We start from the raw sequence: 25,999 nt of genomic DNA on the forward strand, positions 1-25,999 counted from the left end.
AAAAACAAATTGCTATAGCTTTAGTGCACAATTCTCCTTCCTGCTAACAGGAGAGCAGAGCCGTAGACGTTCCACGGCCTGTACCTACTACTTGTCTCCAGACAATGTTTCATACTACTAGATAGCGATTACACTTTCCATATGACACATATGCATTGTATAAGTCATGTGTTCTCCGGCTTCTATCACTATGCATTTTCTTGTATTGCTGCCAATGGGAAAGACCCGCCATGTAATAAGGAGGTCCTTACTATCTCCCCCACAGGATAGGTAATAAATTTATGATCACTGGGGAGTCTGAACACTGGGATTCTCACTGTTTACAAGAATGAGAATTTCTCGTCCCCATTTGAATGGACCTGTGGCCCATTGTGCGTTTTGTTTTCCCATTCAAAGTCTATAAGACTGTCAAAGAGAGTACAAGAAAAAACAAACAATCCTATTAGACCATACGAGCTGCACTGTAAACAAGGGTCGATCTATTCGATCAGTGCTCGTTTGCAGAGCCTGTTACATGTTTTGATAATTGCGTGGCCAAGGCTGGTGGACAATTGCTAGATTTAATGTGTGGCCCTAGCTTTAATCAGGCAATGGCAACATGTATCCTATTCCAGCCAATTTTTTTTTGACAGGTGAGAAGTGAGTGTTTAGCCGGTGAGTTAGCTTTTGCTCGTTTGGCGGCTGATGTCTGTCCCTATTGGATAATATCAGCCTTATTTGGGCTATGTTCACACAACGTATCAGACCGGCCATTCCGTGACCCTGGCCGGGTCATGGAACGGCCGGTCTCTGCCCGGATCATCGGTACCTAAGTACCGGCCGGATGATCTGTCCGGCCACAGAGCTCTGATGCGGGCGCTTCATACTGTGAACTCACAGGGTTTCCTACGGCCGCAATTCATTGAATTGCAGCCACAGAAAACTGACATGTCAGTTATTTGCGGGGCCGCACGGGATCCCGGCCGGAGCGTATAGGATGTATATACGCTCCAGCCAGGATCCCATTGAAACTAAGGCATTGTTTCACCCCGTCATCGGCAACAACGGCCGTAGTTTTACGTAGTGTGAACATAGCCTTAGAATGTACTGAGTCTATATAATGGAGCCTTTAGATTGCTGCCCATGTGGTATGCTAGTATGCTATTGAGTAGTCATGGGAGTAAACGTGGTGGCTACTAGCCATGCTCGGGCTTTTTCCTCTTCAGAAAATGCCCTGATTGGCACCCAGAGTGCCCTGAGGGCTTCTCAGAGTGCCAGCTATAATATCCAGCTAAGACCCACTGCAGAAGGTTGTGCACTAGCCCCATGGCTACTGTTTGCGGACCTGGGCGCTAAGAATGCCCTTACAGAGGACCCTTTCAGCTGCGGCTTCAATGTGCCATCCTGCTTGGCAAAATGCAAGTCTAGCTGCCATCCTCAATTAGCGGGGAATTGCAAGAACTAATGGCTGCACTTAGGGCTCTATTACACGGAGCCAAAATCTGCTGAATCAGGGCAATTTGGCAGATTATTGCTCTGTGTAATAAAGACAAAAATCATCGGCTGATCGTGTTTTATAGTCCTGCCTAAAAAATTATCAGCCGCAGTGTAATAGCGATGCACGGCCGATTTCTGGTGAATGTGTAAAGAAAATAAAGTGTATACATACCTGTCCATGCACCCCAGTATCTTTCTAGCTTCTGCCCGCTGCCCACAGCCACCAATGGAACTTCAAAAACGGCGTCTGAATTGACAGGCCGCTCAGCCAATGAATGACCCAAACTGCCCTGCAGCCTGTGATTGGCTGAGCATACACTGGCTCTGCAGTTCTCGCGGCAGCGGGCAGAAGACAGGAAGACACCGGGGAGCAGGCAGAAGCACTGGGGAGCGTAGACAGGTATGTATAAACTTTATTATTCTAGACTAAAGGCAAGGACTGCACGGACATCGCTAACAATATACATACAGCCCTTGCTGCACGGCAGTAAGGCTGTGTAATAGGCTTAGTAAATGAGTAAATCTAGCAGATTATCGCTTGTTTGTATCAATGATTTAGCTGTGTAATACGGTCCTTGGGGTCCTATTACACGGCTGACTATGGCCTGATCATTTTAGTAAGCGAGCGTCGTTCTGCTAGATCGGTGCTCGTTTCCTAGACCTGCTGGACAGTATTTGGGCAGTAAGGACTGCATGGACATAGTTAGCCCTTGCCCAAACACCTGATACTTTACCTCTTCTCACTCCCGATCTTCTCTCCAGTGCTCCACAGCTACCCGGTCTCGCCGCCCAGCTGACAGGCCACTCAGCCAATCACGGCACAGGACTATCGTGGCCTGTCATCGGCTTAGCGGCCTGTCAGCTGACAGACCGCACAGATGCTGCTGCAGCCTCCAGTACCGAGAGGCTGCAGAGCACAGGAGAGAAGACCAGAAGCAGGGAGAGGTAAGGTATCAGGTGTTTAGGCAATCGTTGGCCGCGCATCACTATTATAGCGATGCACAGTCAGCGACCGGCAATTTTAGATCCAAACCTAAACCAACGATCAGCAGATGATCGTTTCCTTGGCAGATCGTTGTCTCTATTACATGTAGCCATATTATGCCAAATTGGCCCGATTCGGCCGATTATCGCTCCGTGTAATAGGGCCCTTAGACATTAGTCTTTGCACTCAACTGATATTTGCAGAAGGCAATGTGTGGGTGTGGTGCTGGTTTAAATAGCCGTAAACGGCCGGATAACTCAACTGCAAAAAGAAAAACAACATTCGACTTCCACCTGTATTATTGATGGCGTCTAGGAGAAACCTGCTTGGTAAATTAGTATTTCTGTCATTTTCATACATGACGTTGGTCTCCGCCGCTGTATACACTCCTAAACACTGATACTTTTGCCAATTTACTATTTTCACACTTCCGCTGTCACCCGGACCAAATGTTGCAGTAAAAGTCACTCTGCTCTCCTGTAATCTAAAGGTCATTTTATTTCGCTGACATTCGCACCCTGTGATGGTGATAGCGTACAAAGCCGCGCCAGTGTTTTTCTATTGTGATCCACTGATACATTTGGGAAAGTGAGGCTCTTTTCTTATAAATGTCAGGAATCACCTTATGTTTCCATGTAGCCGTATCACAATTGTTATCTTTAAATGTTAGGCCTGTATAAAATGTTATCCTGCCATTTACAATTTATGAGTAATACGTATAATAGGGTTATGTGTAGAGGGCCATGGGCCTGCCGAGAAAAACATACATAGACATTATACGGCCTATTATTCATTTAAGAGATTCACCTCTTGTAACTAAAAAAACATCTTTGTCTCCTTTTGCTCTTTTAATATTTTTTTCTGCGCATTACTAGAATATCTTTATTAGATTCTGGATTTTCTACACTGGCAGCCAATATATCGCCTAAAGGGGTTTTTACTCAAGTTTATTCAAAGCCTTAAATGGTCAGCAAAGTTTGCATAAATCAATAGAACAAGCAAATATAAGAACATTTCTAATATATCTTATTAAAGAAATGTATCTGGCTCCTTTCCTGCTCCCCCTCCTGCCTAAATTTACAATTTATCCTGAAAAACTGCTGAAACAGGTTACATGCTAATAAAAAAACCTATAGAGGGAAGGGCAGAGAAGAAATTGGTTGCAGCAGCTATACAATGTTATATTTCACCTCAATGCAATTCATAGGTCATTTACCTCAATGATTCATAGCTTACACTACTTAGTACTGCTGTATAATGTCCATCATGTTTGTAATGCTCCAGAATGTGTGCTATAGAGATATAGGGAAGTGGCATCTGCTCTTCTGTGTGAGCAGTGTATGGGAGACACCATAGCAGCTAGTTTACACTGAGATTTCCTCTTCTATCTGTGATGATAAGCAGAAAGCTGCTGAAAAGTAGATAGGACACTAGATGAAGCTCACAGCGCAGCCTCCCCCTTGCTGTTAAATGATTTGTAAAAATCACAGAGCATGCCCAGTAACTTTTACAATTCATGTTAATGAATTGTCTGTCTATTAATGCCTTAGTTCATGGGGATTGCTGTAAAGCATATCTATAAATGTTGTTAAATAATAATAATCCAACCGCCACATTTCCTTTAAGCATATGCCACCATTGGTTACTTTTAGATCTTGTAGTAAGAATATAAAAAATAAATTATTCAGCATTTTTTCTGAAGTTAACACTTCAAAACCCATGAGACGTAGTCAGCTTAGGCTAGATGTTGGGGGGGGATCCACTTTTAGGCTATGTTCACACTGCGTATGTTTCCGTCCGTAGTGCGAACCGCGAATATACGCACGTAGTTTTGAGGTTGATCCGTTCACTTGAAAGTATACGATATACGCCGGCACAGTGCACACTACGTATGAGCTTACAGCCGGATCGTATACGGCGCTGTGAAAAATGAACAAGACCATTGTTTGAGGACGAAAATGTTGAAACTCACGGACGTGGATGTCCATGCGGTCCCGTACGGAGTACTTATTTCAGCCAAATTGAACTTGATTTTTTTGATCTAAAAGGTTCTGTGAGTTTTATTGGGCTGGGCGAAGATTTCCAAGTAAATTACCTTTTTCAGATTGCTACGAAACAAGCTAGGGAAGCATAACTGTACTACAGACGTATGTTCGCGGTTTGTACGCATCCGGACGCATGTCTATTTTTCCCACGCCCGTAGTTTCAGCCGCACATGTACGGCGGCGTACGAACTACGGCCGGACTCATACGCAGTGTGAACATAGCCTTAGGCTATGTTCACACTACGTAAAACTACGGCTGTTGTTGCCGGAGGAACAATGCCTTAGTTTCAATGGGATCCCGTCCGGAGCGTACACACACCGTATATGCTCCGGCCAGGATCCCGTGCGGCCCCGCAAATAACTGACATGTCAGTTTTCTGCAGCCGCAATTCAATGAATTGCGGCCGTAGGAAACCCTGTCAGCTCACATTATGAAGCGAGCGGCTCCGGCCGCTCGCTCCATAGTGTGCAGGGGGAAGCTCTGATGCGCCCGCATCAGAGCTCTGCGGCCGGACAGTTCATCCGGGCAGATGATCCGGGCAGAGACTGGCCGTTCCGTGACCCGTGTATCATATATAGGGCCCTTAAAGGTGCTTTCTGGAGTAGAAAATGGTCTTCTATATCACTGAAATAGCGCCACTTTTGGCCATAGGCTATGTCTGGTATCTTAACCCTTTCACTTAAATAGCGATTGGCTGCAATACCCAAAACTACCTATGAGCAAAAGTGGCGCTGTTTCTACAGAAAAAAAAATTACTTTTGTACTGGTCCTGATCAATCTCTTTAACATGTATAGGTATATCATAAAATTGCTGACAAAGTACAGTCTGACATATTTCTTTATTGATCATTTTCTGCATTGTTTACATACAAATACCTGTTATGCAGATTTAAAAAACACCTTCAAAACGAACTGTGACACACTTACTACAAAGAGGAAAGATCGTCCTGTTTTTTTTTTTTTTTTTTTTTTGGACTAAATAGCTGAAAATCCATATTTTCTGTCAAGTGTTGTCAGGGTGATGCTTAATTCGTGGTGTACACTGTCTACAAGTTCGCCTTTGTAGTTCTATTGCTACACATAATTCATACAATGACCTTCAACTTTATGAGAAGGTGGAAAAGGTGCCGGCAGCTGCGGAGAAAAGCAACATCTCCACTTCAAATTATGCCAAGGACATGCAGGGTGCCTCACCTTTTGCAAGAAAAACTTCAAATAGTTTACAGCACTCAAGATTGATTGTGAGGTCTGCAGGCCTCAAAGGGTACCCATAAAGTTCAATTAAAAATCTCATTAGGATTGTATAGGAGGATCAAACAGAAATCAAAAAAGACTCATGGGGACGGAGAATGCCTGTCTGATTAGTCCGAGGCCTTCATAAATGATTATTCTGTTACTCAAATAAGATGTCTTCTGTGGTCGGTTAGCAGTAATAGCCGGATTTTATATTCTGCTTGCTTAAATTATGGTTCCAGGTAAGACTTAGTAAAGTGTACAGCCTGTCACTAAGGTTATTAATGCTATGAATCCGGATGTCAGCTAAATGGAGTCTAATACAAAGAACCGAGCGGTACGGCGAGAAAGTAGCGACTCAAGGAAACTTCAGTAGTCGACCTTATGGTTGAACGGAGATAGCATATAAAACTCTTAGGGTTTAGTCAATAGTGCAGCCTTTTAATCATTTTCAATGATCAGTTATTTGGAAGAAAGAAACATCATGGGGGAGATTTATCAAACATGGTGTAAAGTGAAACTGGCTCAGTTGCCCCTAGCAACCAATCAGATTCCACTTTACATTTTGCAAAGACACTGTGAGGAATGAAAGGTGGAATCTGATTGGTTGCTAGGGGCGACTGAGCCAGTTTCACTTTACACCATGTTTGATAAATCTCCCCCCATGTATTTATCCCGTTTTCATTCACCGTTTTTTTTTTGTTTGTTTTGTTTTTCCACAATGTCTTTGTTCTAATTGTTCATTGTTGTTGGGTGTTTATATTTTTTTCACCTTACTTTGGCTTTATTCTTTGCCTCTATCTACTAGACTACTTTTGTTTTGCCATTCATATCTCTGTCAGGAGGGGCTATCACTGGCCTACTAGTTCTTATTACTGGGTAGTGGGACTTAATAACTGCATCACTCCCACAAACTCCTCTTTTTATTTCCCATTGCTTAAGTCCCCCATATTAGTTAGAAAAAAAGTTGGTTGACCGTCTATCAGGATTGGCCAACTGTCTTATATATGTATAGTGACCCGAAAGACAGATGATGGCTGGGCGGAAAAGAATCAGATGTTGGATTTCACCTGCCTGATCTAAGGGTCTTATTCCACAGGCCGAACAGGGCCCGATCAAAGATGTAATCGAGCGCTGATCTGCTAGATCGGCGCTCGTTTACTGGGCCTATTCCATGGCCCCGATGATCGTTAAGCGAGGGCTGCAGGGACATTGTTACCGATGTCCTTGCAGCCCTTGTGTTATACATTACCTGTCCGGGCTGCAGGTCTTCTCCTTCTTCCTCCCGGTCCTGCGCCGCAGCAGCTTCGGAGCGGGGCTGTCTAAACTGACAGACCGCTCAGCCAATCACTGGCCAAATGGTCTGTCATTTCTGCTGCGGCGCGGGACCGGGAGAAGGAGAAGACCTGCAGCCTGGACAGGTAATGTATGATGATGCTGAAATCGTCGATCACCGCCCGCATCTCTATCCCACCGTAGCGATGCGCTGGTGGCGAACAATTATTTTAGGTCTGAACCTAAATGAACGATCAGCTGATGACACGATCATCGGCTGATCGTTCTCTCTATTCCACGGAGTGATAATCGGCTGAATTGGGCCGATTCAGCTAATTATCACTCCGTTTCGGCCGATTATCGCTCCATGGAATAGGCCCCTAAGGGTAATAGACCACTACCTAAAGAGTTTGACAGATTCTTCCTAATCCTTTCTCCTTTGAGAACACTAGCCAAGCTAAGTGTTCTGTAAGCCCAATAAATATTGGGTACATTGGATACAATCCTCAAGAATATGTGGTTTATTTTATTATATTACTGTATTTCGACGAGTCTTTGCCAAGCTGTCTAGGCTTTTTAGGGTGTTCTGCTCCCACTGCAATACCAATAGGTAAAAACATATCCTCTTTTTCCATTCTGATATCCGGGGCCCTAAACATAAAGGGGAAGATTTATCAAACATGATGTAAAGTGAAACTGGCTCAGTTACCCCTAGCAACCAATCAGATTCCACCTTTCATTTTCAAAAGAGTCTGTGAGGAATGAAAGGTGGAATCTGATTGGTTGCTAGGGGCAACTGAGCCAGTTTCACTTTACATCATGTTTGATAAATCTCCTTCAAAGAGACTAGTGCTTCTACAAATAGCAGGGCTGTGGGATGTAGTAGTGTGAACAAACACTAGGATGGGGGTTCCATTTTGTTTTAAGCTACGGAGCCCTTTGTCATGTCATTGTCCTTTTTGGTAGCACTCAAAATGCAAATGGAGCTGCGCCATAGAGGGGCAGAGGATTCCTCCCACTGGGACGGCCCGGCCCGCCTCCAGTGCTTTAGCCCCGGCCCGGTACCCGTGGATAGAACGGCGCAGTACCCAGGAAACGGGCCTTGGTTCAAAAAATGGACCGCAGCATCCGTGGGTCATGTAAAGCGAATGTACCTAATGGTACATTCGCTTTAACCACTCAATGTCTATCCACAATGACATCAGGTTTTGTTTTCCATTGGGTGAAATAACTAATATTGTCCAATTCGTAAGGCCCCTGTACACAGGCCAGTTTATCGGCTAAATCAGTATTTGCAAGAGCGCTCGAATAATAAGAGCATCAAATAATAATCCGATTAATAGGGCAGCAATAAGCCAACCAATGAGAAAGCGTTGGTTGATTAAGTCTTGTATTTAGGCCTCAAAGTCATCATTATTGCCTGCATATGACTGTAAGAAGGGAATATACGGCTAAAATGAAAGGGTCCCAAACAATCTGCCGATTGTGCTGTGTAAAGGCTCATTAACCGAGCGCTGATGTACGACCTGCTCGACGTGTCCAAAAGGCCACATAGAGTTATCACATTGTCTGATAAAGTTGTCACACCTGTAAACTTTTGCACAGAAAAATCACGTGCCAAAATATTCGGCCATTATTGGTACCGAGTGGCACATTTAAGCTATTCAACGATAGAATGGACTTTCATCGATGACGTCCCTCAAAAAGGTCTAGTTTTGCTGCAGATTTACTATAGTAGAAGTGCCCTATTGTCTCTACCCCCTGGGGTGCACTTATCGTAGGTTGAGAACCTAGGCTCTAAGCCATAAGCTATGTGCACGATATCACGAAAGTCCATGTCAACAGTCTACTTATCTCCATCAACCTCCGTAATTTCACCTAACCGAGAACTCTCAACAAGCTCCGTTCCATCACTCTATAACATCCTCAGCACTCGCTAAATGCAGTTCAAACACAATCAATACATTGTGCAGATAGTTCCAAAATACCTTTTCTTTCCTCTCCGCCGCCGAACAAAGGCATTATTGAGGACCCGGTTTATTCACAGATTGCCGTGATTCCTAATGACCACCCTACTTTTGTTCTGCCAGTCACCTGGAAGGCTCTTGATAAAGATTTAGCATCATGTTCTAAGTGTCAAGCCTGTCAGTAGTACTGAGCCATATGACCAGAAGGAAAAAAAAAGAAAAAAAAGCACAGGGAGCTATTGATTACAGCTTCTCGATGTCACTTGTTCACTAGGATTTAGGTATTGATGAGGCTGCATGTGAAAACAAGCCGGGTCCCTTGTGGGGCCTCTACCCTGAAGAACAAAATGCAAACTTAGAGAAAATATGCAGCTGGTTCTAGAATCAGAGGGATTCCAGTATTGATTGAAAGACTCCTTCATGTTCTTTTTTTTTTTTTTTTTTTTGCTAGAGACAAATCTATGGGTTTGGAAGTTTTATAGTATTTGAAAAAAAAAAAAAAAGAGAGAGCGGAAAAAAAAGGGTCGGTGTAAATGATGGATTCTTGTATTGGACGAATTAGATTTCACAGCATGAGGATTTCAGTGCAGCTTTAATATTGCAGCTCCTAGGATATTGATAAAAATTACATTTTATGCAGCGAAGGCTTTCAAATAGAGAAGTAGGGTAATATTCCCCTAAAACCGCCTAAGGGCTGTAATAAATTTTAGTAAGTTTAATTGTTTTAGCAGACTGAATATTTGCACCAGACGTAGGCCCTGACTAAACTGTGTTTAATATTTTAAAATTACAAATCTTTTGTCCTGTATAATACCTCATTTAATAACTTCCCTGTGGTTTAAGGTTAGTTAGAATTTTCCATTTCCACATCTGCATTGCTAACTACGATTATAAGGCTATAATCAATGCTGCCTTTTACACTGGATCCTCCAGCACTCAAATGTTTCACGGCCTTATGAGCTTTTAACTATTTCACAGGCATCCAGGTATTTTATAGAAAGTGCACTGGGGATAGACAAGGTTTTACTGCAATAAAACCACCTCCTTTTCCTTTTTTCTTTGTAGCCGGGTGGAAGCGGCTACCGGGACATGTGCTCGGGGGTTCCTTGTGCTAGAGCAGGGGTAGGGAACCTTGGCTCTCCAGCTGTTGCAAAACTCTAATTCCCATCATGCCTGCACAGCCAAAGGTTGGAGGGCCGAAAGTTCTAGAGGTTGCCAACAAGTCTCACGGCTAAGGCAGTGAACTGTACCTTGTGCTGGGGGAAAGTAACCCTAAGGGCCCTATTACATGGAGCGATAATCGGGCAAATCAGTCCAACACTGCTGATTATCACTCCGTGTAATAAAGACAGCGATCGGCCGATAAAACGATTGGTTCTTTAGGTCCTAAAATCATTGGCCGTTGACCATGCATTGCTACATGTAATAGCGATGCAAAGCTTGCGGCTGACGATTGCCGCTCAGCCAATCCCTGGCCAGGCTCAGACAGGCCGCTTTGAAGCTGCAGGGGTGCATACTGAGTGCAGAAGACGACCAGGAGCATGGGCAGGTATTAACTGTCTGGGCAAGGGCTGCACGGACATTGCAAACAATGTCCGTGCAGCCCTTGCTAAATGATTATCAGGGGGTTTAATAGGCACAGGAAACAAGGGCTGATCTAGCAGATCGGCGCTCATTTATAATATTGAATGGGCCTTCATCGACCCATGTAATAGGACGCTAAACTACAATTCTGATTGCTGTACTATATAAGAACTAAGCCATTCAGGGATAAATACAACATTAAAAGTTAAACGTAGAAAATTAAGTGGGTTGTACCCATTACGTTTTTCTCTGTTGGTCAGAACTCAGAACACTTTGGTGGATGTGTCCAAATCTGTGATCGTTTTCCTGAGAATATCTTTTGAGTGTCGTGGTACTGATAAGGCTGAGACTACAGGAAAATGAAAGGAAATTGCTTTTAATTGTTACAAATAGTCCAGCACTTCCTTACTTAGAAGAAACTCCACCTGAGCTTCTTGTGTAGGCCTGATATGGTGGGGGCCCTGTTACGGATTGTGCCCCTTCTCACCAACCTTAACTCCAACCAAGCTTCTTGTGTAGGCCTGAAATGTTTTGGGCTTTGTTACAGATTGTTCTGCTCACCAACCTAAACTCCACCAAGCTTCTTGTGTAGGCCTTCAAGGAAAAAGTCCAGCTGTCTGTGTGATCGTCATAGACTGATCACCTTGCGGAAGGATTGTGTGTTCCTGGGTGTTTTTAATCTTTCTATAGATCTATTTATGGCAATTATGTTTAATTCTGTCGCTGACAATTGCTTTGTGTTATACCTGATTGATTTTAGAAATAATTTCGTAATTGGGGTCACAAATTACTAATATAATTCACTCAAACCTGTGTGTTAGTTTGCGGAATCTGATTATGGCGGAGCTGAATGGTACACCCCTGAGTTTTTTGTGATTATAAAATAGATCAATATTGTTAGGAGGAATCTAAGTGTGTGATTTCCTCGGAGTATTCTGACAGACTTGTAAAGCTCAGATTCTATACAGGAACTAACTAATGATATGAAGATTGAATTTTTAACTTAACCCAGTTATATGGAATAATTTTATTAGTTAATGAACATTTAGAACTGTGTGCACTGGGTATTACGGCACCTATTTCGGAAAACGCAGTAGTCCTTGAAAGGATTGTGGTATCTAATGGCTGGTTTATGAGATCATTTGCATATCTTCACCCGGATACTTTGCACCTTCTCATGCTATCTCTGTATTTGAAGACAAAGGACTGCCGCTTACATACAGATTGCCACCCCAGAATCCCTTTTCTATTACGTTTATTCTGCTTTTATACTAGGTTTAGATTGCCCTAATGACCTAACAACAATGTTTGCAGTTGATCTTAATATGTTGTGCCAATTGTTACAATGTTGCGCACCATCATGCTTGTATAGGGATCCACAGCTGATAACGTTGCTGTATTATAGCTACCGTATTTTCCTGCGTATAAGGGTCCTATTACATTGGCCTACAATGGCCTGATCGTTTTAGTAAACGTGTGCCCATTTACTGGACCTTTTAGACGGCCCGATAACAGGGCAGTAATGGCTGCATGGACATCGTTAGCGATGTTCATGCAGCCCTTGCCCAAAGACCTGAAATTGTACCCCTCCCCACTCCCGGTCTTCTCTCCTGTGCTCTGCAGCTTCCCTGTCCTGGCGGCCGCAGCTTCTGAGCGGCCTCTCAGCTGCCCAGACACTGCAGCCGTGGGGACTTGGAAACTGTGGAGCACAGGAGAGAAGACCGGGAGTGGGGAGAGGTAAGGTATTATGTGTTTGGGCAATCATCAGCCAACGGCCATGCATCGCTATTACACATAGTGATGGGCAGTCGCCGCCCGACGGTTTTAGGTCCAATCCTAAACCCACAATTAGCTGATGATCGTGTCAATTGGCTGATCATTGTCTCTATTACACAGAGAAATAATTGGCCAAATCGACTCTATTCAACCGATTATCACTTAGTGTAATAGCGCCCTTAGACTACTTTTTAACCCAGGAAAATCTTCTCAAGTCAGGGGTCATCTTATACGCCGGGTGTGCAGAAAAACATCGGAACTAGACTGGAGAACCTGTGGTTGCCGCATACGGTGGGGAGAGCTCAAAAGTGGCCGCATCTCCACTGTATGCTGCGTCCGTATGAAGGGCAGAGCAAGCTGCAGGCATTCGCGGTATGGAAAAAAGTGATACGGTAGAGTGGCACTGTGCCCACACCCCTTTACCTGTCTGGCCCGCCCTTGTATCCTACCAGTATTACTGTGCCGCCTTCTCTGCCTCTCAGATCTCCCTGCTGTCTGATGTTTTTTGTTAATTTTTATTTGGTGTGCTTTGGAAGAGGGGTAGTCCTATACGGCGAGCATATCCCATAGCAGACCCTGCTATATAGACCACTATATAGACTACTGTGTTTGGTATTGCAGCTCAGTTTTACCAAAGTTAGTGGAGTCGAGTTGCAATACCACACAAAACCTGAAGACAAATATGACGCTATTTTTTTAAAGAAAGTAGCTATGTTTTTATTCATCCAATTTGGCCATGTTAGTTTGGCCGAAGGTTATCTCACCTGACTTCCTCATAAACATGAATGTTTGGCATGGCCAAACATTTATGTATTTCCTTTAAGGTGTGGAGGGGTGAGCTGGTGCCAGACACCTTGGCAGTGGCCGATCACTCCCATAAATATAGGATAAGATTGACTGTGCCGGCGCTGTAAGTCCTCTTCTCTGACCTGTCATTATAGGCCGGAAGTCACTCGCTTCCATACATTCTCTATGGAAGCGTGTGACTTCTGGCGTTCAATTTACAAGGCAGAGAAGAGGAGTCACAGCGCCGTCGGATGTGAGCGTGCGCCGTATTTGAACGGCAAAGTGGGACTGGGACGGAGCTGCGCCGCAGGACATCGATCAGGTTATGTGAGTATACATGCCAGCGGCTACCGGGGGAGGGCAAAAAATTTTTTATTGAACTGCCTCTTTAACCCTCCTGTCCCCATGGGGAACAAAGGAACGCAGTTAGTATCATATAATTTGGCCTTATTTACTACATGGTCATTACAACTGAGGATATCTACAAGGTGGAGACACTACATAGGTATTTTGTGACCTTAGTGGACCGTCCAATACTCACTTACTACTGTTTGGTTGGATTAGCCGAGAACGTGCAGGGGGGACCACGGCTGCTGTTCCGTGTCTGTGAAAAAGAAGAGCCTGTGGAGCCTCATTGAAGAGTGTCGAAACGCAGGACTCGCCAGATATCCCTCTGGGAAGGACCCAGCCAAGGGGTGACTCCTGTAAGGAGACCAGTTGTTTGGTTGGTCTCCCTGAGATCAGCGATCTGTGTTTCTTGTGTCTGTAAAAAGTGAGGACTGGTAGAATAGAATGTTCTTCATGAAGATGGTGTTTGGCATCCACTTGTCTCTTCTTCCTCTATTGAATAGGTTGCGTGGACGAGAGAAGAAGCTTCCAGTATTGACAGCCTTGCATCAGATTAGGAGTTCCTAATAATATAATAATATTCTTATGGTTTTATCTTTCAGCACATTATGTCTATATTCTCTCCTGGAAGCTGAAAATTCATGTTTGGTTGCGGTAAGAAATGGCAGAGAAGGCTGTACGCTGCGTGACATTATTGTCCGATTATTGCATTCCGTAGCACATTTGAGTCGTTCTGCCATGTGATGTCGGATGTGCGGCGCTCATTCTTCTCAGATCTCACAGTTCAGGGTAATCTTGCTCAGAATAAGCTCCACTATTAGTCTTGGCTGAGAGCATACAGCGTTTAAGTGACTATTACAAGCAATTATTGTGCCCAGTTATAGAATTTACATTTGCTTCAGTTCTGACTGTCGGGTGTGTGAGTAATTTGTCACTAATTATCCGTTCTAGCTCAGCCTCAGCCTCATGTCTTCTCCTGTGTCTCTTCTCTTTTCCTCATCGTTCATGTAATGCTCATATTTTATACGAGGAGTTCGGTTTCCTCAGATTTATTTATTTTTTTTTAAGGATATTTTGACAACTTGGCACTTTTGTTGGATCGGTGGATACCTACTCAATTTCACCAGTTAATTTATATCTTTAAAGCAGGGGTCTCAAACTTGCGGCCCGCGGGCCAACTGCGGCCCTCGGGACACTAGTTTGCGGCCCCCACCTCACCCAGTGTCCCGCATTATATGTGGCCCGACCCAGTGACGTCGCTAGGCATTAAGATTCAGGGCCAATGCCCCAGACAGGAAAAGTCACTGCCCCGAATCTTTTGCCTACCGACGTCAAACTACAGGAGACAGTGCCAGCGCCCGACAGCAATCGCCCCCAGAACATCCCCCCCCGCCCCGGCACTCACTGCGTCAGCAATGCCCTCTCTCCCCCTCTCTACCCTGAGGCCGGAGCTGGTGAGTATTCTATTGTAACCCAGGGGATGGCGGCCGGGGGTGGGAAGGCTGGGGGGTTGGCAGTGTGTGTGTGGGGGGGGGGGGATCGTGGCCAGGTGGGGTAGTGTGTGTAGGGGAGAAGTAAGGTGAGATAGTGTGTGTAGGGGGGTCACGTGGGGTAGTGTGTGTGGGGGGGTCAGGTGGGATAGTGTGGGCACTATATGGGGGATTGGCTACTATGTGGGGCACTATATGGGGGCATTGGCTACTATGTGGGCACTATATGGGGGCATTGGATACTATGTGGGCACTATATGAGGGCATTGGTTACTATGTGGGCACTATATGGGGGCATTGGATACTATGTGGGCACTATATGGGGGCATTGGATACTATATGGGGCATATATGGGTGCATTGGCTACTATGTGGGCACTATATGGGCGCATTGGCTACTATGTGGGCACTATATGGGGGCATTGGATATTATGTGGGCACTATATGGGGGATTGGATACTTTGTGGGCACTATATGGGGGCATTTGATATTATGTGGGCACTATATAGGGGCATTGGATACTATATGGTGCACTGTATGGGGGATTGGCTACTATGTGGGGCACTATATGGGGGCATTGGCTACTATGTGGGGAACTATATGGGGGCATTGGCTACTATGTGGGGCACTATATGGGGGCATTGCTACTATGTGGGGCACTATATGGGGGCATTGGCTACTATGTGGGGCACTATATGGGGGGATTGGATACTATGTGGGGCACTATATGGGGGGATTGGATACTATGTGGGGCACTATATGGGGGGATTGGATACTATATAGAGTACTATAATTGGGATTGGATACTATATGGGGTACTATTCAGTCAGCAGCATGTGGTGACTGTAGAGGAGTGGCTATGGAGGGTTGCTATCTTGTTTTTCTTGTGGAAACCCTGATGCGGCCCAGCCTCACCCAGACTCTACATCCAGCGGCCCCCGGGTAAATTGAGTTTGAGACCCCTGCTTTAAAGGATGTATTGGCTAGAATTATTTATTTTACTGACTTAAAGATACTGCAACATGTTTTTTTTTTATGTTTCTGTATGTTTTTAGAACATTTTTATAGGAGCAGTCATCTTGTCCAAGTTGTTTTTAACAGCACTTAATGACATGCTTTACAGCAAGCCTTATGGACATAAAACAAAGTGAACATCCTCAGCCTCTATTCTTTGTATGGGACACATTTGTGAACATGCTTTGTGACCTGTGCTAAGATCATTTTATAGGCAGGGGGAGGCTGAGCTGAGAGCTTCATCTATAGTTTCCTCCATCTACTGGTGTCAGTATTTACTGCAGTGCTGTACAGATCACTTTGTGGCATCCTCCTCCTTATCACCACAGACAAGACAGGAAGCCTTAGCTTACGTTTAAGTCTAGTGGCCAGAATAAATACTGCAAGATTTAAAGATTAATTCTTAAAAAATATAGTTCACATAAAAAAACCTTGCTTTAATCATTAGGTCCTTTTCTGATAAGATATTCCCTTTAGAGTGCCTTCACACCTACCGGATCCGCAGCGGGTCTCACTTCTGTGGATTCCTAGCGAGAACCGCTGCAGATCCGTTACCATTCACCCCTATGATAGCACATACTCACAGCGGGATTGACATCCCACTGTGAATATGTGCTTTAACCCCCCCGTTGTCCGCAGCCCCGCCGCTGCATCCCCCATCCCCGGCTGCATCCTGAAGCAGGCCGTCGAGAGCATACATTACCTGCTCGGCGGCGCAGCTGCAGTGAGGCTCCCGGCTCCGATCCTGCTTAGCTGCGGGGGCGGCGGGCTGCAGGATGCGGCTGGGGATGGGGGGATGCGGCGGCGGGGCTGCTGACAGCAGGGGGTTAAAGCACATATTCACAGCGGGATGCCAATCCCGCTGTGAGTATGTGCTATCATAGGGGTGAATTGATACTGGATCCGCAGCTGATCTCGCTTCGAATACGCAGAAGTGAGATCCGCTACGGATCCAGTAGGTGTGAAGGCACCCTTAAAGAGGACCTGTCACCCCCGGTGCCGGGGTGACAGGCTCCCGACCCCCTGCTAGAGCACCTTTTACGTTCCTGATCCCGCCGGGTCCCGCTTCCTGATACGGTCGGGTGACGGAGATATCAGTGCCCGAAGCCCGGTGCGCGCGCTCCTGAGATGAGTCCAACTCTCATAGAGAATGACGGAGCGTCAGACTCACCATTTATTCTCTATGAGAGTTGGACTCATCTCAGGAGCGCACGCATCGGGCTTCAGGCGATGAAATCTCTGTCACCCATCCGAATCAGGAAGCGGGACCCGGCGGGATCAGGTACTTATAATGTACTCTAGCGGGGGCTCGGGAGCCTGTCACCCCGGCATTGGGGGTGACAGGTTCCCTTTAACGAAAATATTGAAAATAAAGCCATTCGGGGTGAAATCACAATTTCTATTTATTTATTTCTATGATTTGAGAAAATACATCTCTTTACCAACAACTTCTAGATTAATTCCCCTCAATCTGAACAGAGATGCGAGTACATGCTATTGCTGTAACTATTACTATCTGCGCTTTATAAATATAGATCTATAAAAACATCCTAATGAGGACATTAAGTTGCACATGGGTGCTGCCATGCATGAGGTGATGGATACAGCTGTTGTCAGTAGCAGCAGTGGATCAGGTGTGGCCTACTTCATCCAGATTATCGGATAAGGAGTGTTGGGATGTATGGGATCGAGTACAGTAGCGTCCAATGGGCTTGGAGAGATGCCAAGCTTCTGGGCTAGGAAAGCCTTCTCCTGCTTAATAAAACAGGAGGTGTAGTTTCACCCAAATGAGAGATAGATAGATTTAACATATAATATAATAATCTAAAATGCAAGAGCGTAATAGTCTGGTGCTGTTGTTAGCACAGAACTGCATTGTAGTAAAAAAGTATATAAAACAAAAGGGGGGGGGGGGGAAATCAAAGTTAGGCTATGTTCACATTTGGTAAGAGACCGGCCGTTCTGTGACCCAGTCGGGTCACGGAACGGCCGGTCTCAGAAAAGATCATCCCGGCTGGTACTGCAGTACCGACCGGATGATCTTTAGCGCCGCTGAGTTCTGATGCGGGCACATCTGTGCGTGCTCGCACCAGAACTCCCCACTGAACACAATAGTGTGCACTGACAGGGTTTTCTGAGGCCGCTATTCAGTGAATGGCGGCCGCAGAAAACTAACATGTCAGTTTCTCGTGGCGCTGCTAGGGATCCCGGCCGGAGTGTATACTATGTGTATACACTCTGGCTGGGATTCCCTCAGCCTGCAGCACTACGTAAGTACCGCATAAATCATGGCCATTATAACAACGGCCGCGATTTCTGTGGTACTTACGTAGTGTGAACATAGCCTTTAGACTCATGGACAAGGTCATATTACTGCATATGCGCAACTGGAGGAAAGCAGTTTAGGTCGGAAGGTCGGGTTTTATTTTTGTCATGTGAAAAACCCAACAAACCTAGGGTGGTATTACACGGAACGAATATCGTTTGAAAAATCGTTACATCGTTTATATTTGAACAATAATCGTTTAGTGTAATAGCAGACAAGGATTCAACAACTAACAAGAAATAGAATTTGGACCTATTTTTATCGCTTCGTGTAATAGTACCCTTACTGAGGACACTTTAATAGATCTGATGGTTTGGGAAAGTAAAATGTTGATGTGTAGGGTTGTTGAAAACATCACAATATTACTAAACCAGGGCCAATATCTTCTAATGTACCGCGTGCCCTAAAGCATTGTGTGTACAATTTTTTCACTCTTGTTTCTTCAATGTGAAAAGTGAGGTCTGATCGTTTAAAACTTATGAAGGGGGAATTTGTTACTGTCATGGTGTCCCAAGTCCTTGGGGGGCCCCTTACAGTGCCTTCTCTAATGGAGCCGTGTCATAGAGGGGCAGGGGGTTCCTCCCACTGGGGGTGGGCCGGCTCACCTCCAGTACTTCAACCCCAGCCGGTGTCTGGAAATAGAGCAGGATGTGGGAAGCAGGCATCGGCTTCCCCACACCAGCGTCGCTCTATCCATGTGAATATCAGAAAAGCGATGTACCAGTGGTACATTCACTTTAAGTGTCAGACTGTGGTACAATAAAGAGAAGTGGTCACTTCACCGATCCTTCACTATCCCCTCACTAATGTCCACTTCCCGATCCTGCTTCAGCTGATAGGAAACATAAGGAGATGCCTGCTGAACCTGTCACCGGTCATAACCTTTCTCAGCCATTTCCTGTGTGCCAAGATGGGATCAGAAAATAGAGACCAGCATGGACCCAGGCAGCATTAGGACGCCATCAACAGAGAATATGTCCCGCCAGACAACCACTTTTAGGGCATGTATCTAACCTGCTTAGAGCCCCCTTCAGGGCACGGACCACTGGGCATAAAAGTTTCATACCTCCATCCTATGCACCTTTTTCGTGAAGAGTTTATAATCAATATGCAAATATATCATTTTGATGCACTGGGGGCTGGGATAATGAATACCAGCAGAGCGGCCAGCCGGGGGTGGTGTGGCTGGGGCCGATTGGTGCTCTGGGGCCATTGGTTCCGCCCCCAATGCACCATGATGACTTATATGCATGAGGATTAAACTCTTAATAGTGCAAAAACAGTACCAAGGATCGAGGTAGGAAACCTGCTTTCATCCTTGGCGCTCCGTTCCCTATTGGGAGTTTTCAGCAGGTTAGATACTTTTTCCCCTTTAAAAGATTTTTACTGTGTATTATTTTGTAGGAACCACCACATGTAGGTTAAAGGAGAAGTCCGACACAGGCAGGGGGGAAATTTGATTATAAGTAAAAACTTACCTCTCCCCATGCACGCAGTGAGCGGCGGCACTGGCCTTGGGACCCTCTCCGGGATCTCCGACGCTGCACACGTCACAGCCTGGCTGATCAGCTGATTGCTCAGCCAGTCAGTGACGCTTTAATCACTAATTCGCTGAGTAGCCAGCAGGGACAGGAGAAGTCCGTCCGTTTTTAAAATCCGGCAGGCGCAGGGGGAGTTTCATATCAAGTACGTACTTACCTCTCCCCAAGCCCATGGTGAGCGGCAGGACTAGCTTTGGGACCCTTGACGGAAGGCATTTTCCCCCGAGTTGTAATGAGTTCACGACTCGGGGGAAAATGCCTTCCGTCAAGGGTACCAAAGCCGGTCCTGTCACTCACAATGGGCTTGGGGAGAGGTAAGTACGTACTTGTTATGAAACTCCCCCCTTCCGGCTGCCGTATTTTAAAAATGGCCGGACTTCTCCTTTAATATAGCAGAACACAACTTTCCCTATTCTAAACTTCTCAATCACATCCAGGCTGTTTTCCTTTTGCCTTTAATTCCGAATAGGTCCTTTGATAGAGGGAAATATAACAAAACGGATTCATAAAGCAATAAATTTAAGTGCAGGAGAAATGTGTAATTAAACTACATTAATCAAATCTGTTTTTTGATAAATTGAATAGCGAGTTCATGCCAGGTTTGAACGACCTGGGTGTGCGATTTATACCCGAGACGAGACGATGGAATAAGAATTAGTTTTATTTCCAAGTGATTTATGTTCTGATTTATGAAGCTGCACAATTCCATGTTGTTGTTGGAATAAGATATATTTGTGATAGCGTTGTATATGATTGCGAGGGCTGCAGGGTTTGACATGAGTTGCCGAGCAGAGCAACTTTCTGAAAATAGTAGCACGGAGGTCCTGGACGTGAGTCTGACCATGGGCAACATCTTCATAGAGTTTATATGTCTACTTTAATATAACATCAGGTATGACAGTGATAATATTCCTATACATCATTAAACACCTTAAAGGGATATTCCCATTAATAAATATCATTGCATATCTAGGATATGGGTCTTTGCCCCCCAATGATCCTGAGAATTAAGGGGCACCTGCACGTATTCATCACTGTGGCACCATGACTATCTTCCTCTGCTACAATTGATAAAGGGGTAATCTGCCCCAGACAGTGGTAGCTGGTGGTAGCTTATCGTTTCTGGAACAAAGGGGTCAGGTGTCAGAGGTCTATCATGCCAGATCCCTCTCTCCAACAACATCAGTCGGAGAGTCGGAAAGCCCCCATACACCTTATACTGGTGGCCAGTAGCGGCATGTTTGGACAACTTTAGTATAAAATGTATGGACACCTTTAAACCGCCTTGAAAGCTGACAGCTTAATGGCTGCCATCAGCATTAGGCAAAGTTGGAAAGATGCCAGGGCCCACTGGGCTTGGGAAAGCCAAGGACACTCTTGCTAACTTTGCGCTAATCCTATCAAGAGTCGGGTGTAGTAGGGTATTCCTCTTTTACCTAAGTCCCCATATACACCTTGAATAATTAAAGGGGCCACTAAATTGCTTACGATATTATATGACTTATTGCCAGAAATCCCGAGTGGTTCGGACGCCCCTCTATAGATCCATATCAAGTTAAAAGACCATTGTTTGGGTGGAATATCCCTTTGAGTTTTATAAGACTATGACCATTATTCCATCCTGTGCCCTTAAAATGACTCTGTACTCACATTCGGCACCCCCCCCCCCCCCCCCCCAAACTGCTTGTACCGTCAGATAGCTGCTTTTAATCCAAGATCTGTCCTAGGGTCTGTTCAGCGGGTGCTGCAGTTATTGTCCTACAAAACTACTTTTAAGCTTTCGCACCTGTGTCAAATCTGCATGGCCTAGAGTGTCTGTGCCCTAGGATTGCACCGCCTCTCTATCCCTCCTTCCGCACTCTTCATCATTAGGAATACCCCTGGCCAGGATTTCTCCTATTCATCACTTGTCTGAACAAGTTAAGGCACCTGTGCAGTGTTCAGACAAGTGATGATTAGGAGAAAACCTGCCTGGGCATTCCTACTGATGAAGAGGGCAGGAAGGAGGAACAGAGAGGCGTCACAGGCCTAGGGCACAGACACTCTAGGCCACGCCAATTTGACACAGGACTGCAAGGTCAAAAGTTGTTTTTTAGGACAATAACTGCATCACCTGCTGAACGGACCCCAGGACAGATCTTGGATTAAAAGCAGCTATCTGAAGGTACAAGTGGTTTGGGGGGGAAGGGGCAGATTATGGCTTTAATAAAGTCTATTCATTGAGCCAGCCTATCCTTGGTGGTAGGATGAGACTAAAGTATGAAGTCAAAATGGCGAGTTAAGTCTTTGGGAAACAGGAGACACACGGGAGTCCTACACATCTATTACCATACTATTATACACATATTAACATATACTTTAACCATATATTTCATCATGCTGCCCATATCTGCAGTAAAGGATAGGGACACTTCTTCTGTATTTGACATTTTTACCGATGCGGTTTAAGTGCTTCTTGTCTACAGAGAGAGGAAGGCTACGTCTCCCCCCTCCCCATCATATAACATATTTTGGACCTTACTCATATCAAGCTCATCAATCATTGATGTCAGCCCATTGTATCCTTATCATGAGTAAGTGCAGAATACCATGGTCCTCGGGAAACTAAATACTTATGTTCAGTGTCCTTTGTGAACGCCGCTCCTGCTATAAAACAGAAGGACCCTGCTAGAAAATGACTCACATTAATTCCAAATATTAGCACTGTAAATACCCAAGGCTTGGGAAGGATAAAAGATTCATGACCGCAAATCTGACAATCCTTGGGCCAATTCTGGAAGCATATTTCCTTTTATAAAATTATGCAATATTACAATGTAGCATCAACTATGACTCATAATAGTATCTATCTATCTATCTATCTATCTATCTATCTATCTATCTATCTATCAATCATCTCCTAAGCAAATTACCAAGTGCACATGGACCCAGCCTTTATTTCTCACTTTTCCAGCACCCTCCCCAAATTTTCCCCACAAACACAATCTTCTTATCTATAGTGTCCTATAATGATGAGCAATCCTCAAGCATGTTAGGGTTTTCTGAACCTAGACACCCTGCCTGATGAAGTTGGATGCAGCCCTAGGGACTCCGGGATACATGGATACAGCCTATGGTCTATGGCTGTATCCATGCTTTCCAGGCAGCCTTAGGGCTTCATACAACTTCTTCAGTCACCGGTAATCAAATGAAGAGCATTCGAGTTTGGATGAACCCAAGCACACGTTAGGATTTGCTCATCTCTATTGCCCTCCTTAAGGCCTGCACTGTAACAATGTTTGAGGGTAGGTAGCCCATCCCCATTAATTAGGTAGGTCCCTCCCATTTAGTAGGTAGGGCCCCCAGTAGGTGGCTTTTCCTTATTAGGTAACTAGGTTTCCTAATAACTAGGTAGGTTCTCCCATGAGTTGGGGTACCTGAAAGGTAGAGCACCCCTATTAAGTAGGTTGATCACCCAATTAGGTAAGTAGGCTCCCCAGAGGGTAGGCAGGTAGAGCTTTTGGTAGGTAGGTCCTCAGTATATAAGAAGCTGACCCTAATAAGTAGGCTGGTAGATCCTCAAAATAAGTAGATAAATCCCCTTATTAAGTATAGGTTTATAGGTCCTCCAGTAGCTTGGTATGAGGTAAGAATAGGTAGGCAGGTGCTAAGTAGTTAGGTCCCCCAGGGGATAGGTAGGTACCACCATAAGGTATGTTCTCCTAAGTAGGTAAGTCTCCGAAAATGTAGGTTGACCCCCTCAGTATTTTGGAAAAACACCAGATTACCTAGACCCCCACCACCACCACCACCACCTCTCTGGATTCCTTATTGGTAGCATTGCCTGCAGTCCATGAACTCCACATGTATATGCAGCTAAAACCATGGTCCTACTAAAACACTATTGAGACTAAAAAAAAAAAAAAAATGGCTGCCTTCTTGTTGAACTATGCACCTCTCTTGTCTATGGGCTGTGTCTTTCATTGCATTAAGTCTATGGGGCTGAGCTGCAATATCAAACGCAACTCTTGGAAAATAAAGGCTACTTTTTGTAGAAGAAAGCAGCCGTGTTTTTCTAGCCTCATACAACCCCTCTGACAAAAACTCATAAAAAAAAAAAAAAATAACCAAAAAAAAAAAACTAAACGTTCACTTCTTCTGGGTACTTCTGCGGAATATGTCAGCATTATATAAAGAATAGATAATAAATTCTGTGATCTATTAATGCGCTCTGCCGGTATTCTTATTATAGTCATTTCAGCAATGTAACACATTACTCATAAATCTTTATTTATTACGCTTGTTTTATTAGTGGGATTTTTTTTAATGTTTTCATTTTAGGCTTGTAGTGCAGTAAGTAGTGGTATATCTCTACTCCTATCCCTGGATAACCTATGGGCTTGTTATTCTCTATAGAAATTATCCGCTTATTATGGGCATTTTACATAATTGTGTAAATAATCTGGAGGTGCGTGAGATTAACTCATTGTTTTTAGGCTTTTTTTTTGCTTTTTTTTTAGATTATTCTATACATCATTTGTATACATCCATTCTGCGCCTCCTGTCCACCCAACGTCTGTATCCTGTACTATAATATAAAGAAATCTCCTGCAAGCGCTTACCTACTTTCCCAGTAATAATGAACAGGTGGCCATAATTTGCAGGTTTTACAAGGGAATCATAGGTGCGGCACTAAATTCTTTGTTATATTCCATAGGAGGTCCAGGCACCAGATGGTGTCATTTAGGGGAGGGAAGGACAAAACGGCGATTTAGGTGAAAATCGTTGGTTACTAAATCTGCCCTAAGCAAGAATGAAGGTGGCAGTCGTGGAGTTTGGGCTTTCTCTTTGCCCTTTTGCTTCCTGCATTGTGCATTTTATTTATTTATTTATTTATTTATTTATTTATTTATATATTTATTCATCCATATATTTATTTTTATATCTATATTTATTTGAATATGTATTTATTTATAGATACATAGAACATTTTTATTTTTATATAATTATTTATTCATGTATTTATTTATAGATCTATATTCATATATTTATTTTTTTATATCTTTATTTTTACATCTATATTTATTTTTATAGAAAAAACAAAGTCCTGCAGCACTCCTCAAAAGAAAGACAGGTTGGTGCCAAGCGGTTAGCACAGGAGACCATTTGGGCAAAAATGCATAAAAAATAAAGAAAACTGCAGCACTCCAGATAAAAAAAAAAAAATATATATATATATATATATATATATATATATATATATATATATATATAATTTATTTTTATTTCTATATTTTTTATTCATACATGTATTTATTTATAGATCTATATTCATATTTTTCTTTTCTATACCTTTATTTTTATATCTATATTTATTTATATATATTTAATAATATTTTTTATTTTTACATTTATTTATTCATATATGTATATATTTATCAATCTAAATTCATTATTTTTATATCTATCTATCTATCTCTCTCTCTCTCTCTCTCTCTCTATATATATATATATATATATATATATATTTTTTTTTTATATCTATAGTTACTGTCCAGTCTTCTATATGAAACTTCTTTGCTTAATAACGAAGATGCCCCCTATACTTATGAATGGTTAAGAAGTACAATTCTAAGATCCCCTCTTGCTGTCAGTGAATGAAAACAATCTTCTCCACATTCATATTCATACTGACAACCTGTCCCATTGGAGCATTGGAGCAGCAGATGTTGGTTACAGAGTAACAGACTATACATCGTACTGTGAGCTAACCAATTGTGTCTCTGATGGAGCCTTGCGTTACCAGCGTGCACCTACAGCGATACATTGGAACAAACCGCAGCTGTGTGAATAGAGGATCACTTTAGGAGACATGTTCTTAGTTGTCCTAAAAGAAAAAAAAAGTGCTTCAATATAAATATACAAATTGTATTTCACTGTGTGGTCTGTGAATGGGGACAATGCTCTGTACCTCTTAAAGGGTCTTTTCCTTATTGCATGATGGGAGTTGTAGAAGAGGTTTGTGGACCCTTATAGTCAGTGACAATAAAGATCAATAAGATTAAAACTGCTGACAAGTGAGGTGAATGGCATTGATTATCTTGTGACAATGGGGCCTGTCAAGAGGAGGAATATATTAGATATCACATGAACAATAAAGACCCCCATACACAG

At 43.8% G+C, this 25,999-nt stretch overlaps 1 protein-coding gene across 4 annotated transcripts in view; it reads left to right on the forward strand.

Moving 5' to 3' along the window:
• Positions 1 to 25,999, forward strand: part of MGMT (O-6-methylguanine-DNA methyltransferase) — a 340,572-nt gene that overhangs the window by 305,100 nt on the left and 9,473 nt on the right. For 2 of the 4 annotated variants that reach the window (XM_069980051.1, XM_069980047.1), the window contains exon 6: positions 24,920 to 24,959. The exons of 1 other annotated variant lie outside the window; for it this stretch is intronic. In XM_069980051.1, coding sequence (XP_069836152.1) covers positions 24,920 to 24,959 — 40 coding nt within the window. Of the gene's footprint in view, positions 1 to 24,919; positions 24,960 to 25,372; positions 25,425 to 25,999 lie in introns of those variants that run through there. One more of the 4 variants, XM_069980049.1, reaches the window with a different exon arrangement.

The sequence above is a fragment of the Dendropsophus ebraccatus genome, chromosome 8 (assembly GCF_027789765.1).
Source record: "Dendropsophus ebraccatus isolate aDenEbr1 chromosome 8, aDenEbr1.pat, whole genome shotgun sequence".
Lineage (NCBI taxonomy): Eukaryota > Metazoa > Chordata > Amphibia > Anura > Hylidae > Dendropsophus > Dendropsophus ebraccatus.